Raw genomic sequence first — 12,559 nt, 5'->3', positions numbered from 1 at the left:
ATTCGTAGAATTAGTATTGCCGACGAGTGAAATGATTAATTTGTAACGCTTTTGTAAGGATTACAACGGTGATTGTCATTTGCAGTATTTCAAGATCCGACGAGCTTCGATTTTTTGATAGCCCACGGTAATTCCAGAACCAAAAGTCGTCTCAGAGCGCAATCGTTGTATGTGAAGTTCGACCCATTGGTGGGGGATACCAGCATGTTACCCCAAGGGAATACAGAACCAATTAACGACGAAGAACAGAATGGGAAAACCGAGAGCCCACCGCCAAGCATCTGCACACCAAAACGTAATCCTGCTATAGCGGCCATAGACAGATTACTGTTTTATAGTCCCATTACCACAGGCATGACACCAAAAATGGAAGAACCTAAAGAGAAAATCGTTAGTAACCGTTGCAGTACATTGAATATTACTGGCAGAAAGTATTCACTTGGAATAGTTTGATCTTTATAAAACGATTCATTGATACAAGAATTTGCTGCCAGTAGTAGTAGTAATAGTATTTTAGTAAGTAATAAAACGCATATATATAGGAACAGGCTACTGATGAGCCAAAATCAGACACACCGCTCATGAATGATGTTAATATGAGCAAGGAGTTGGAGTTAGTGAGAGCAACCGTGTTACAATTAGAAGAAGAGCTGGAGAAACAGAAGAAGGATCACAAGGCGGAATTGGAAAGGCAGAAAAATGCTTTCCAGGAGAAAATTAATCAGTTACAGACACAAATGGCTCAGGAGGTAAAGAGTACATCTCAGATGACGTAAGTTGTTTGCTACTTGTGAGACATTGCATTTTTAATACAGTGGAAGTAACTTGCGTATCCTTTTTAGGGTCGTAGTCGAGGAATATGAGAAATCGATTAGTCGACTGCTCACGGAGAGAGAAAGGGACCGCACGAATTTCGAGCAAGAGAAGGCGAAACTACAGGAAGAATTGCAAGCGACGAACGTTCATTTGTCGAACACTGAGGCTGCGTTTAACGATGTACATCAAAAATACGAAAAGGTGAAAGGAGTCGTATCGGTATATAAAAATAATGAGATAGTGTTAAGAGAAGGTATCCAGGAAAATATGGAAACTATAAAATGCTTACAAACGCGGTACGATAGTTTGAAGAACCATGCCGCCTCTCAGTTGGAGAAGTATGTTCATCTACAAAGTATAAGCACAGCGTACCGTTAGTTAACATAAATTGATTTAATCAATATTTTAGGGCTAATTCTGATTTGGAGAATATACGAAAGCAACACGAAGATGAAATAGTCAAGCTTCATGCTATGGTAAGGAAAGCAGAGCTTAAAAGTAACTCGCTGGCCGAACTGGTTGAACAGAAGGCTAAAGAAAACAAAGAACTGACACAAATATTGGATGAGGTGATCGCCAGGGTAGGTCACCAGAACGCAGAATAAAAATGCCGATAAATAAACGAGTATCGCGGCTGCAAACGCGATTAGTCTTTATTTTTTTACTCGCCCTCCTTGATGTTTTAGACACAACCGTATGCTAGATATGAAGGATCTATATTATATATATATATGTACATGTATACATGCGTTGTTTCTAAAATTAATTGCAAATTACGTTTTTATTTTAAAAAAAAGCACCTTTTATTAATTATTTATAAGTTGTGAAATATATATATATATACTATTTTACCGCTAATAAAAAAATAGGCATATTTAAAACAACCTCTCTTATTTATGTTTATGCAGTAAAAAATATCTAATACTTCACAAACACCACTTTCCTTTTTTTTTTGAACAGTCACACGTACCCGCACTCCGAAATATTTTTCGCGTGCAGTTTCAATTATAATACAATTCATCAAATTTTATCTCACTATACACTTTGTTAAATAAAAGTCACCGTTCGCGTGCATATGCTATCTTAACATACCAATGATCGCTTGTACTTTAAATAATGTAAACTTTGTGTAAAGTTGAGTCAGTTTCTTTGTGTCTAGCAGCAATGAGTATTGTCAGTCGGTTGGACCCGCTTCAATTATGAATAAAACGTGATGTTTCGCTAGTTTCAACATCCGGTCACTCGTACTCCCTGGCTTGCGGGGAATATTTCTGTTCTCGAGATCGGGCATATATTTCTTGATGGTCCGCGCTAAGTTCGTAGCATACTGCTTGAATTGCGGATGAGTCATGCCGATCCCTTTCCCTCGTAAAGCCTCTGCTACTGCCCACAGTAGTTTCTAAACAGCAAGGTAAATGTTTTGTTATACTCTATAATGCTTAGAAGAAGAGAGATTAATTACACTTTTAAAAATAACGCACCTTCCTATGCGTATCGCTAAGTTCTGTTTTCCCCTCGTTTGAAATCACTTTATTTTTGTCGATTATGCTACTAGATGAATGTCTATCCCATGCGGTTGCAGAATTATTATGCATTTCATGAGTGCAATCGAAAGATAAACTTTTCGGCCACTTGAATCGTGGCCCCTCCAATTCTTCTTCGCTTTTCCTTTTTCTGGACTCTTCTATCTTTTGCATTGCTTCAGCATTATTTTCCTTTGACCCGCTACTGAATAATGCGCGTTTAATACTCTGGGCATTCGTTCCACTCGACAATATCTTGCTCGGACCGGCTCTATCGGAGGGAGGACTTTGAAACAAGGCCCGCTTTGATGTCTCTACTTTCGCTTTCAAAGGACTGGGGCCGTCTAAAACAAGTCTTCGAGCTACTTTCTTCTTTGTTGAACTCCTAGGGGTCCCTCTCGGGCTTTTACAGCGAGGACTTTTTCCCCGTGGACTTTTACCTTTCTTAATAGTAGGTTTCCTAAGTCGAAGAAAACCAGAATAAATATGTAATTCAAACTGAACTAGGATATTGTAAGCCTAGGTACATACTTAATATTTAACACTAGCATTTTCTTATTATTGAGCGCTAGTCCTTGTAAATTCGCACTAGAGAATGTTCTCCGCCTTCGCGTTAAATGACTTAGTCTTTTCCCCGGACTTTGACCATTATCACGTTTAGCTAAAAGATTTCGTTTTTTGGCGCTTCCTGGTGCTGGCTTGGAGAACCAAACAGTACAAGTGGATTGAGTTTCAGCCCCTATGTATCTCTGGTATAATTTTATTGACAAATTTTCGAAATCCTCCATAGCTTTATTTCTGTTATAACTGAAAGTTTTGAAGTAAAGTTGAAAACACTGTTGAAAAAAAAGGTTGTTAGACAAGTCATTCAAATTATTTGTACACTTACTAAATTTCATGAAATTTGTGGAAATATGCTTCAGGCCACGTTAAACTGGCAGCTTCTTTTTCACTGACTGTATGATAAAGAAGTAATTGCTCTTGATCAGTTTTCAAAGACTTTGTTGTGGTACTTATTTGATTGTCTGATATATTTTTCTTATTAGTAGGAACTACTTGTTCTATTCTAAAATTATCACGGCAAATATTATTCTTAACATCCTTTGTATCTAGATTATTACTAATATTATTTTGACATTGTGGATCACATGCATCAAAAGCAGTAGATAAATTTCTAGGTGTATTTCTGCTGAGTTGCACAGAATTATTTGTACTGATATTTTCTTTCTGTTGCTCTGGAGAATCTTGGTTTACATCAGGTCGCGATTGTTTCTCCGGCAACACATTTGGTGTCCAAAAGAGATGGCTATTTTCATAAATACGTAATAAAAGTTCTGAACAGTCAGCTCGGCAAATTGTATGCTTAGGTGGTGGGGGTATTCCGCTCAAAAATTTATTAATTCTGCCTAATAAATTATTATCAGATTTAGCAATTAAATCAGCTTGAGAAGGTTTCTCAGGACTAATTGGTATTGCCTCTGGCTCATGTTCTATTACTTCATCGTTTTGTCTATCATCTTCATCGTCGCTGTTAAACATCTCTGGGCTAGAAATGTTTGGAAGTTCTCTTTTTGTCTCAAAACTTCCATTTCTGTTAAAATAACAGCAATCCATGGCATTGTCTACAAAAGATTACAAATCTATGAAAACAAAGTGCTGTCTTCATCATTTTGCTGTTGAATATTTAAATGAAATCACTAGTCTATTCCTACTTTCATATCATGTTTAGAGCAGTATTTTCTTTATATTCGTTCTTCATAAAAATACTTTTATTTGAATTACTAACGCGAAGTTTCGTGTAAGGCTTCGTTCCAATAACGGACGTTATTTAACCTTTCGGAAAGATATTTAAAAGAGTAACATGATAATATCGAAACAGTGCAATTGTTTAAATTATTTTTCTATTTTAATTGCGCATTAGTAAGCATATAAATTATATACGGCTCTTTCATCAAAATCTAAGGTGTTACTTTGTGATACTTATGATAAGACTAGGGGGTATCACGTATTGCATTTTAAAGCAAAGTAGACAAAAAAATTTTTCCCGCAAATACCAAGCGCAGAATCTTTTGGGTACTCACGTCTTGTAATCTATCGACGTTTAAAATTTCTTCGCTCGATAATTCACTGGCTGAAAGCCAAATTCATTTGCTTCCCTTCTAATTCAGGCACTTTGCTATGCACAACACTGGCAGCTTGTACGTCATGCAACTGACGACACACGTTTTAAACGTTAAGGCGGACTTCTGTGTTAGATGTTTTAATTTAAGCAAGGGCATCTAACTGAGTGCTCACGTACAACGCTTAGACACCCCTGTTTTAAGGTATGTTTTAAATCATTATAATTGTTAACTTCCTATTCGTAACCTTCGCTAAATCTCATTAAAAATATGATCTGAATTCGTTAATTTAGTTCTTATATATGACATTTAACGTCTTAAGTCTTAAGAGATAAAATTATCTGTCATAATTATCTACAGAAATATGGCCGATGATTGAAAACGCAGCTGAACACATAATTGTATACATACAGGGTTGCGTGTCAAATTAGTGAATGCATTTTGCGTTAGATGTTTGTAGTACGTTATAGAACGATGATTGATGACAATGAATATGGATTATTTAAAGTACTCGGGACTGATAATTTCGTTCGGTGGTAATAACAGAATTCCATAAAAATACAACCAGTGATAACATAGTCCTCGAAGTTTATAACGTTCGTTGAAATATTACATGAATGTTTTTATGCATTCGTAAACACATGTAATTAATAAGAATGACATGACATACCTGTCAGGTACGTATATAACTAAATAACTCATTTTTTGTATATTTTTTCTTCACCGTGTTGTACATGCCATTTATAATATGTTTACAATTTGTGTTTTAGTCACTTCTATTATGACAATCACTATTTAATAAAAGGATTGAAGAAACATTTTTATATTTAAATAAATTTGTCACTAATGAGGAATTTAATAAGTACAATGACAGTTTATTTGTTAAGGTTTCATGGTTGATATATATATGATTATTGTATTCTACAAGAACATATATTCAGCTTATAAGCTGACTCACACATCAATTATTATTATTTATTCATAGTACTTTCATGAACTTTCAATATCAACGGCCGATTTGTATACTTGAAGGGTATACTATGTTATTGATTGTTCAACGTTAGACATTTTTTCTAAGGAGAACCATTAATAAGAATTGGAAATGAAAATGGCAAATGGAATTAGAATTTTTGGCTTGTTGCTATATAAAAATCTGCTGGTGCGAATTAGGCATTGGAAGTCAGCAGTATTTTTGCAATGTTTAGTACCAATTACCTTATTTGTATTAATACAAGCTGTAAGAGATTTTAGTGTTCAACCACCTCAAGTAATTAATGAAAATACTTATTATCCTCTGGAAGACACAGATGAACTAACAGATATAAATATGGGATATACATATCTCTATTACATGCCACAAAATGAGTATACAGAAAAGATTATAGAGGACACTCGGATGTGTCTAAAATTACCAGCTGAAAGTAATTATCATGCTCATCGTTTAATACTTCATTTAATTCCTGCATTTTACATTAAATGATACTATAAATATTATTATGTTTTACAGAGGTTTTTGGATTTTCATCCGAAGATAAAATGATAAAAAGTTATACAGTTTTAGAAGCAAAGCTTCCAACTATTAAGATGTTAGCTCTTGTGTTTGAACAATATAATACAAGTGATATAAGGTACAAAATCAGACATGCCCTGAACATTCCACGTATACTGTTTGAAAATGTCTTGGATAAAATATCATATACTTCGCATAGTTTATATTTTCATGCTATACCATTTGTACAGTTGCAAATGTGCGTTGACGAATCTATTGTAAATCTGACAGCAGTACATGCAAAGCCTGATATAAAGGTATTAAAAACTAAGAAGTATATCAGTTTAGCTTGTAATAAACTGTTTCAATGTGAATAATCATTAATGTGTATTTTAGGTGTCCATACAGAGGATGCCTTATCCACCTCATGTTAGAATAGATTCATCCGATATAATACTAAGACTGGTAATATGTATGTTTGCAGTTATTGCTTTTTTAATTCCACTTTGTATGGAAACAAATTACGCGACAAAGGAAAAATATATTGGTGTGAACGTTTTAATGGCAATGAATGGTGTGAAACATTATCAAAATTTACTTAGCTGGTTAATTACTGGCATACTGTTTAGTATTTTTTACATTGTACCAATAACAGTATTATTTGAAAACACATTTTCTGATAATGTAGAGCCATATCTGCATTACAGTAATTCTTTTATATTCTGGTTAATACTTACAGTACACGTGGCACATTTAATATCATTTGGGATGCATGTTGCTGCTTATTTTTCGAAACGTAAGTTCCACATTTATAGAATACATATAAAATTAATGAATGTCAGTAGTTCATTTACAATTCTTTTACAGCACGATTTGTGACAATAACACTATCGGTTATTTACACTGCATCTTTTTCACTCCATGGAAATTTAATAAAAGAACAACTCTTTTCTGTAATACCTGGCTTGGGAATATTATTTCCAAATATATTATTATTTAGATTCTTAGAAGAGGTGAACATATATGAAACAAGACGTATGTAAAATATTTCTTAATAGTCACTTTAATACCTTTCAATTGTATTGTGCATAGATTAATAGAATATTAAATATACTGATTTTTAGTAACTGGCATACAATGGTCAAATATGTTTCTTGTTGGAGATATACAGTATAATACTTCTGGATGTGTTGGATGTATATTAATCTTTTCGCTGCTGGGATTGATGTTACATCTTACACTTGCTTTATATATTAATGCTATACTTCCAGGAAAATATGGAGTACGCAAGGATCCACTTTATTTTTTGAAAGTATATATTCCGACATTTTTATTCAATATTTTTATAAATATGTGACATGAACATTCTAATGATAAAGACTATTTTGTAGTATATCAAGAAAAATAAAGTAAACCTTGATGAAGATATGGATGATTTTGATTATGATAGTATAGATGACGAAAATTTTGAACCAGTAACAAAAGGTGCACTTACTCCTGGAATTCAGATTCGAAACCTTAAGAAAACTTATACAACTAGTTATTTAAGAAGAACGGTATGTTTTGATTACACTAAAATTTGTTATTTTTACTATATGATAACTATATTACAGACAGTCCAAGCTGTAAAAGGAATTTCAATGGATTTATATAAAGGTCAAATAACAGCTTTATTAGGCCATAATGGAGCTGGAAAGACTACACTTATGTCTATTATAACAGGTAGAAATTTTACCATATATTTTATGAAAAGTATATATATTCAGTAAGTCATTTCTGTTATCCACTTTTTGTTAGGAGTAATAAGTGCAACAGGAGGAAAGGTTCTTATAAATGGTAAAAACATTAAAACCCATTTACCAGTCATTAGAAATGATTTAGGCTTATGCCCACAGGAAAACATGGTTTTCCCAGATCTGAGTGTATCTGAACAATTGGAATTCTTTGGTCTAGTAAGTAGTATAATAATTAACTTTATATTATTGGACTTAATAAAAAAACATTAATTGTGGCATGTTAGTTAAAAGGTTCTACTAAAACAAGGAAACAGATTAAACAGGACATTATAACTTTACTTGAGAAATTAAAATTAAGTGATAAAGGAAATGTTTTGCCGAGCACATTATCCGGTGGACAAAAGAGAAGGCTTTGTCTTGGAATGGCTCTTATTGGCGATGCTAGTGTAAGGATTTATTAACATTAATCTAAATTTGCATGGAACATGTCTTATTCGAATTTATTTTATATAGATTATCATCTTGGATGAACCTACGTCAGGAATGGATCCTGAAACTAGAAGAGACATATGGGATATCATATTGGTAAGAATCTATTTAAAGTAAGAATAACTTGTGTATTATATAGTATGCAAATTTTAATATCATAAATAATTTTATGCAGAAAATAAGAGGAAAGAAAACAATTTTGATTAGCACTCACAATATGGAGGAAGCTGATATTTTGGGAGATAGAATTGCAATAGTACACGGGGGCAAATTAAAATGTTATGGCACGTCATTATTTTTAAAGAAGCAGTACGGTGAGTGAAATCATTATATTTAGAATTTGTGTATTTCATAAATTATTTTACCTTACAGTAGTAACTAAAATATTAATTAATTTTAGGTTACGGGCATATTGAAGTTACATTATCAACTAAATCATGGTGTAACGCTGATAAAGTTATAAGTAAATTTGATCCAAGAACACAGCCCGTGAATGTGGACAGCGAGAAAATTGTTTTAAGTGTACCTCACACTGAAACTTTACCACAATCTTTAGACAATGTGGAAAATGAGAAAAAGAATTTGGGTGTTACAGGAATTAGTGTATCGCTTATCACCTTGGAAGAAGTATTCTTGAAGTATGTTATTGTTGAATGTGTTTTACTTTTATGAAACCATTCAGAGAAAAATCAATCCATTGTTTCCTTTTTTAGAGTTATTAAAAAGGAAGATAATGGAAAATATCTAAATGAATTATTTTGTCCTCCATCGCAACGAGTAGAAGGTTGGAATCTATACATGCAAACAATTTTAGCACTTTACCATAAGAAAGCGACGTATACTTTCAAAAATTTAAGCAATACATTACTCACGGTAAGTTGCACGAGTACAACGCTTTTAAGTTGCAAACATTTCGGAATTTAATAGCGAATGTAATTGTTCCAGTTATTTCTCCCAATTTTATCGGTTGTATTAATGGGCTTGAGTTACGACACACCAAATGAATCGACAGACATATTTCCAATAGAACTTGGCATGTACAGAAATTCCAAAGCTTTGTATTCAAGCCAAAATGCTACCTTCGGTAAATATTACAAAAGCGCGGTAGAAAGTTTTGGCGGATCTTCGATGGAAGTGATACAGAATACAAGTGTTACGCAAGGTGAATATTATTTACGATTTAGTTTTAGGTCACTTGTAAAAATCTTTTTCTTTCTAGCATTATTGAACCACTCTGTTGAAAGTATTTCGGATTATCGCAACCATTATATCGTTTCTGCGGAATTTAATATATCGGATGGATCGTTGTATGCCAATGGTTTTTATTCTGGAATTGCAATTCATAGTATACCATTAACTATGAACCTTTTATCAAATGTATTGATCAAAAGCGTTGCCGGCGAGGAATACTCGATTCGTGTATCGAGCCAGCGGTTACCAAGCAGTCTTTCTGCCACGCAGTTTTACGTGCCAGAAACGGAATCGTTAAGTCGGGTCTTGATATTTTGTTGTTTTTTCTTTCCAACTGTGGCACTTTTTGTCGTTCACCCCTTTCAAGAAACAGAGACTAAAATGAAACAATTGCAAAGGATGACTGGAGTTACATCTGTGTCGTACTGGTGCACCATGTTCACATTTGACCTCATAATTTATACAGCATCTGTAATTATTATTGTATTTGGATTTTATTTCATGGATGTTATACTGGATATCCGTTTGTACTACAGGATAGAAATATGTAAGACAGTAGAATATTAAGCATAGTCGAATCTCAGATGTACTTCAGTTATTGGAGAAATTATTGTGCTTTTGTTTTCAGTAACAATGATACTACTGCTATTACTCTTTGGTATCAACTCTTTGTTAATAACTTATATCTTTAGTTTCTCGAGGATATCGAGAAATAGTGTTGTAACTATATTGAGTCTTGCACCTGTTGGATTTGGTGAGTTATATTTAATTATCACTATAATTGCATCAGCGTGAGGTTTTAATGTTAATGGATAATAAAATGTATGTTACTGTATTTCAGTCTTATTGCAGTACGTTCTGCACGAAGTGATCCATAGCCTCGATAACTTGAAAGTATTGCACATGATGCAAAAGAGATTATTCCGTTTGATACCTCACGTGAGCCTTTTCCATGGTCAATTATCGTTTTTCAATGTAGCCATTCAAAATGCGAGGTGTCGTCGATTGCCAAATCGATTGCTAGATGTTGTTTGCCTTGGCCTAAAGGATATCTGTTGTGGTACGAATAAATTAACGATTTTTCACGTTCGTAGCATTTTAATAACATGTTTTTTGCAGGGCTGGACTGCGTAGACGGAGATTGTAAAAATCAGTTGTCTTATTTTAAAACTGAGGACGACGATATGAGCTTGTTAGAATGTGTAATTTATTTGTCGGTGACACCGTTGATATATTTCGTTTTGCTTATTTTGTTCGAAGAGGGATTTTTCAATAAATTATATGTTAAACTGTTTAACAAGCACTTAACAAGCACAGGTCCCACTGATATAAAGGATGAACAAGTGGAGAAAGAGAAACATGCTGTTGCAATGGAGATCAGGAAACTGAGAAACCGTGGTATGGCGTTATGAAACACTATTTCACGATATTTAATAACATTCATGATATTTAAAAGAATAACATTCCCCTTAGGCGCGACAAATGAAATAGAAAATTCCAAAGCAGTTAATATCACCCATTCAAATTACTCGGAAAGTCCAGAGAACAGCAACGACAGTCTGTACTTGGTTTACGAGCTCAGCAAATCTTATGGAAAATTAATGGCGGTAAAAGAAATCAGTTTTCGAGTGAAGCAACGCGAATGCTTCGGACTGCTTGGTGTAAACGGTGCTGGAAAGAGCACCACATTCAGGATGTTAACTGGTGAAGAAATACCGAACAGTGGAACCATGTACTTAGGAAAATCAGATATTCATACGGATCGAAAGAAGGTAATTTTAATGATTATATAATTTCCTTTCCATGCATTCACGAATTACTTCTTTCTTTACAGTATCTTGCTCAAATGGGATATTGTCCACAAACTGATGCTTTGCTCCGTTCCTTGAACGCGTTTGACCATCTCCGTTTATTCGCGTTGCTTCGTGGTATACCCAAATCAAAAGTAGACTTAGAGGTCAATAAATGGATCAATCGACTGAGTGAGTCACGTATCCATGTACTTATTTCAAAAGATTATTTGATGGATCCTTTTGATCGTGTATGCTGTTTCAGATTTGAATGCGTGCATGTCTCAACCGAGCAGTACTTACAGCGGCGGTAACAAAAGACGTTTGAACATTGCGATGTCGTTAATAGGAAATCCAACGCTTGTTCTGCTGGATGAACCAACAACAGGCGTTGATCCCGCTGCCAGGAGATCGTTGTGGAATATACTTCAATCCTGCCAAGCAATGGGACAAGCTATTATACTTACTTCTCACAGGTATTTCACTCGACCCGGTAATTTATATTATTAGAGAGCCATTGTATCATAATTCGCGTAAAATAAAACTTTGTGCAGTATGGAGGAGTGTGAGGCTCTATGTAATAGACTAGTCATTATGGTGAAAGGTCAATTGGTTTGCATCGGTGCCAGTCAGGAATTGAAGCAACGATTCGGCGCCGGTTACGATATTCTCATTAAATTGAATCCGAACCGATCGGATGACGACGTAGCCAATATAAAGAACGTCATGGTGTCTTCTCTAGCGTGCGAAATCAGAGACGAGAATTTGGTAACCATTCTACATACTTCTGAAATGTCGATACACTGGAAGTGCGAATGATGACATTTTATTCTTTATCCCTGAAGGGCTTCATTGCTTACCACGTGAGTAACACCGGCATGACGTGGGAGAAAATGTACACCACGATGAACAATCTGAGAATGCGATACTCTTGCATCGAGGACTATGCTGTGTTATCGGCAACATTGGAGCAGCTGTTCATCCAATTCGCCAGAGGGTCCGAACTGTCGGATAGCGAAAAACCGGCGGAAGATACAGTTCGTACAGTAATTGTATAAACCATGTAAAAACGACGTTATATTTCTCGAATATTACCGTTCAGGTTTAAACGCCGCGGATCTTTGAAAAATGCTATTTCATGTAAGTATTTATATGCATATTTCACCGTGCAACTGTATTTATGATACTTTGTATTCGTAACTATAAATAACAACGTATTTTCCCGTTCTCGAAACGTGTATATGTGATGTATAAATATTTATTTTTAATATAACCGCCGAATCGAAGCTCGCGTAAGCTGTGTCGCCCGTGAACGAGAACACACGGAGATACAGGGGGAGAGGGCCGACGATTTCAAATGAGAGTACTCGTATTTTGTATAAATAAAAAAGTTACATAAACGATA

At 34.5% G+C, this 12,559-nt stretch overlaps 3 protein-coding genes across 7 annotated transcripts in view; 2 read left to right on the top strand and 1 right to left on the bottom strand.

Annotated features, from left to right (window-relative positions):
• Window positions 1-1,700, top strand: part of tacc (transforming acidic coiled-coil protein) — an 11,584-nt gene extending 9,884 nt beyond the window's left edge. For 3 of the 4 annotated variants that reach the window (XM_031982236.2, XM_031982237.2, XM_031982238.2), the window contains exons 3-6: window positions 86-390; window positions 543-772; window positions 843-1,154; window positions 1,226-1,700. In XM_031982236.2, coding sequence (XP_031838096.2) covers window positions 86-390; window positions 543-772; window positions 843-1,154; window positions 1,226-1,421 — 1,043 coding nt within the window. In that variant the 3' untranslated portion in view covers window positions 1,422-1,700. Of the gene's footprint in view, window positions 1-85; window positions 391-542; window positions 773-842; window positions 1,155-1,225 lie in introns of those variants that run through there. The other variant, XM_076366165.1, reaches the window with a different exon arrangement.
• Window positions 1,435-4,590, bottom strand: mi (cyclin E-interacting protein minus). The gene is made up of 5 exons (XM_031982239.2): window positions 4,421-4,590; window positions 3,229-3,961; window positions 2,871-3,146; window positions 2,298-2,799; window positions 1,435-2,215 (listed from the first exon to the last, which is right to left on the bottom strand). Exons 2-5 carry the CDS (start codon window positions 3,951-3,953, stop codon window positions 1,991-1,993), a joined length of 1,728 nt encoding a protein of 575 aa, XP_031838099.1. The 5' UTR covers window positions 3,954-3,961; window positions 4,421-4,590; the 3' UTR covers window positions 1,435-1,990.
• On the top strand, window positions 4,515-12,559 carry LOC116429359 (ATP-binding cassette sub-family A member 17). 2 transcript variants are annotated; one of them, XM_076366164.1, is made up of 25 exons: window positions 4,515-4,663; window positions 4,820-5,136; window positions 5,230-5,880; window positions 5,967-6,265; window positions 6,345-6,744; window positions 6,816-6,983; window positions 7,073-7,260; window positions 7,340-7,504; window positions 7,562-7,670; window positions 7,746-7,900; window positions 7,969-8,130; window positions 8,198-8,269; window positions 8,349-8,487; window positions 8,574-8,811; window positions 8,887-9,046; window positions 9,119-9,335; window positions 9,393-9,911; window positions 9,993-10,118; window positions 10,206-10,424; window positions 10,484-10,759; window positions 10,838-11,136; window positions 11,199-11,346; window positions 11,420-11,630; window positions 11,709-11,922; window positions 12,000-12,559. In XM_076366164.1, exons 3-25 carry the CDS (start codon window positions 5,562-5,564, stop codon window positions 12,210-12,212), a joined length of 5,016 nt encoding a protein of 1,671 aa, XP_076222279.1. In that variant the 5' UTR covers window positions 4,515-4,663; window positions 4,820-5,136; window positions 5,230-5,561; the 3' UTR covers window positions 12,213-12,559. The 2 variants fall into 2 exon arrangements, with proteins under 2 accessions (XP_076222279.1, XP_031838095.1); XM_031982235.2 differs by having other exon boundaries at window positions 10,484-10,762.

This window comes from Nomia melanderi, chromosome 3 (assembly GCF_051020985.1).
Source record: "Nomia melanderi isolate GNS246 chromosome 3, iyNomMela1, whole genome shotgun sequence".
Taxonomy (NCBI): domain Eukaryota; kingdom Metazoa; phylum Arthropoda; class Insecta; order Hymenoptera; family Halictidae; genus Nomia; species Nomia melanderi.
Note: the sequence above shows the minus strand (reverse complement) of the source record. Positions and strands in the feature narration are given on the sequence as shown.

Excerpts from the sequence above, each read along its gene's own strand:
- mi (XM_031982239.2), bottom strand. The coding sequence starts at position 3,953 with ATGGATTGCTGTTATTTTAACAGAAATGGAAGTTTTGAGACAAAAAGA. Across the intron at positions 3,147-3,228 it reads CACAAATTTCATGAAATTTA|TTATAACAGAAATAAAGCTA; the intron begins GTAAGTGTACAA and ends CAAAACTTTCAG. Across the intron at positions 2,800-2,870 it reads ATGCTAGTGTTAAATATTAA|GAAACCTACTATTAAGAAAG; the intron begins GTATGTACCTAG and ends TCTTCGACTTAG.
- LOC116429359 (XM_031982235.2), top strand. The coding sequence starts at position 5,562 with ATGAAAATGGCAAATGGAATTAGAATTTTTGGCTTGTTGCTATATAAA. Across the intron at positions 9,047-9,118 it reads TAAGCAATACATTACTCACG|TTATTTCTCCCAATTTTATC; the intron begins GTAAGTTGCACG and ends TAATTGTTCCAG. Across the intron at positions 10,425-10,483 it reads CCTAAAGGATATCTGTTGTG|GGCTGGACTGCGTAGACGGA; the intron begins GTACGAATAAAT and ends TGTTTTTTGCAG.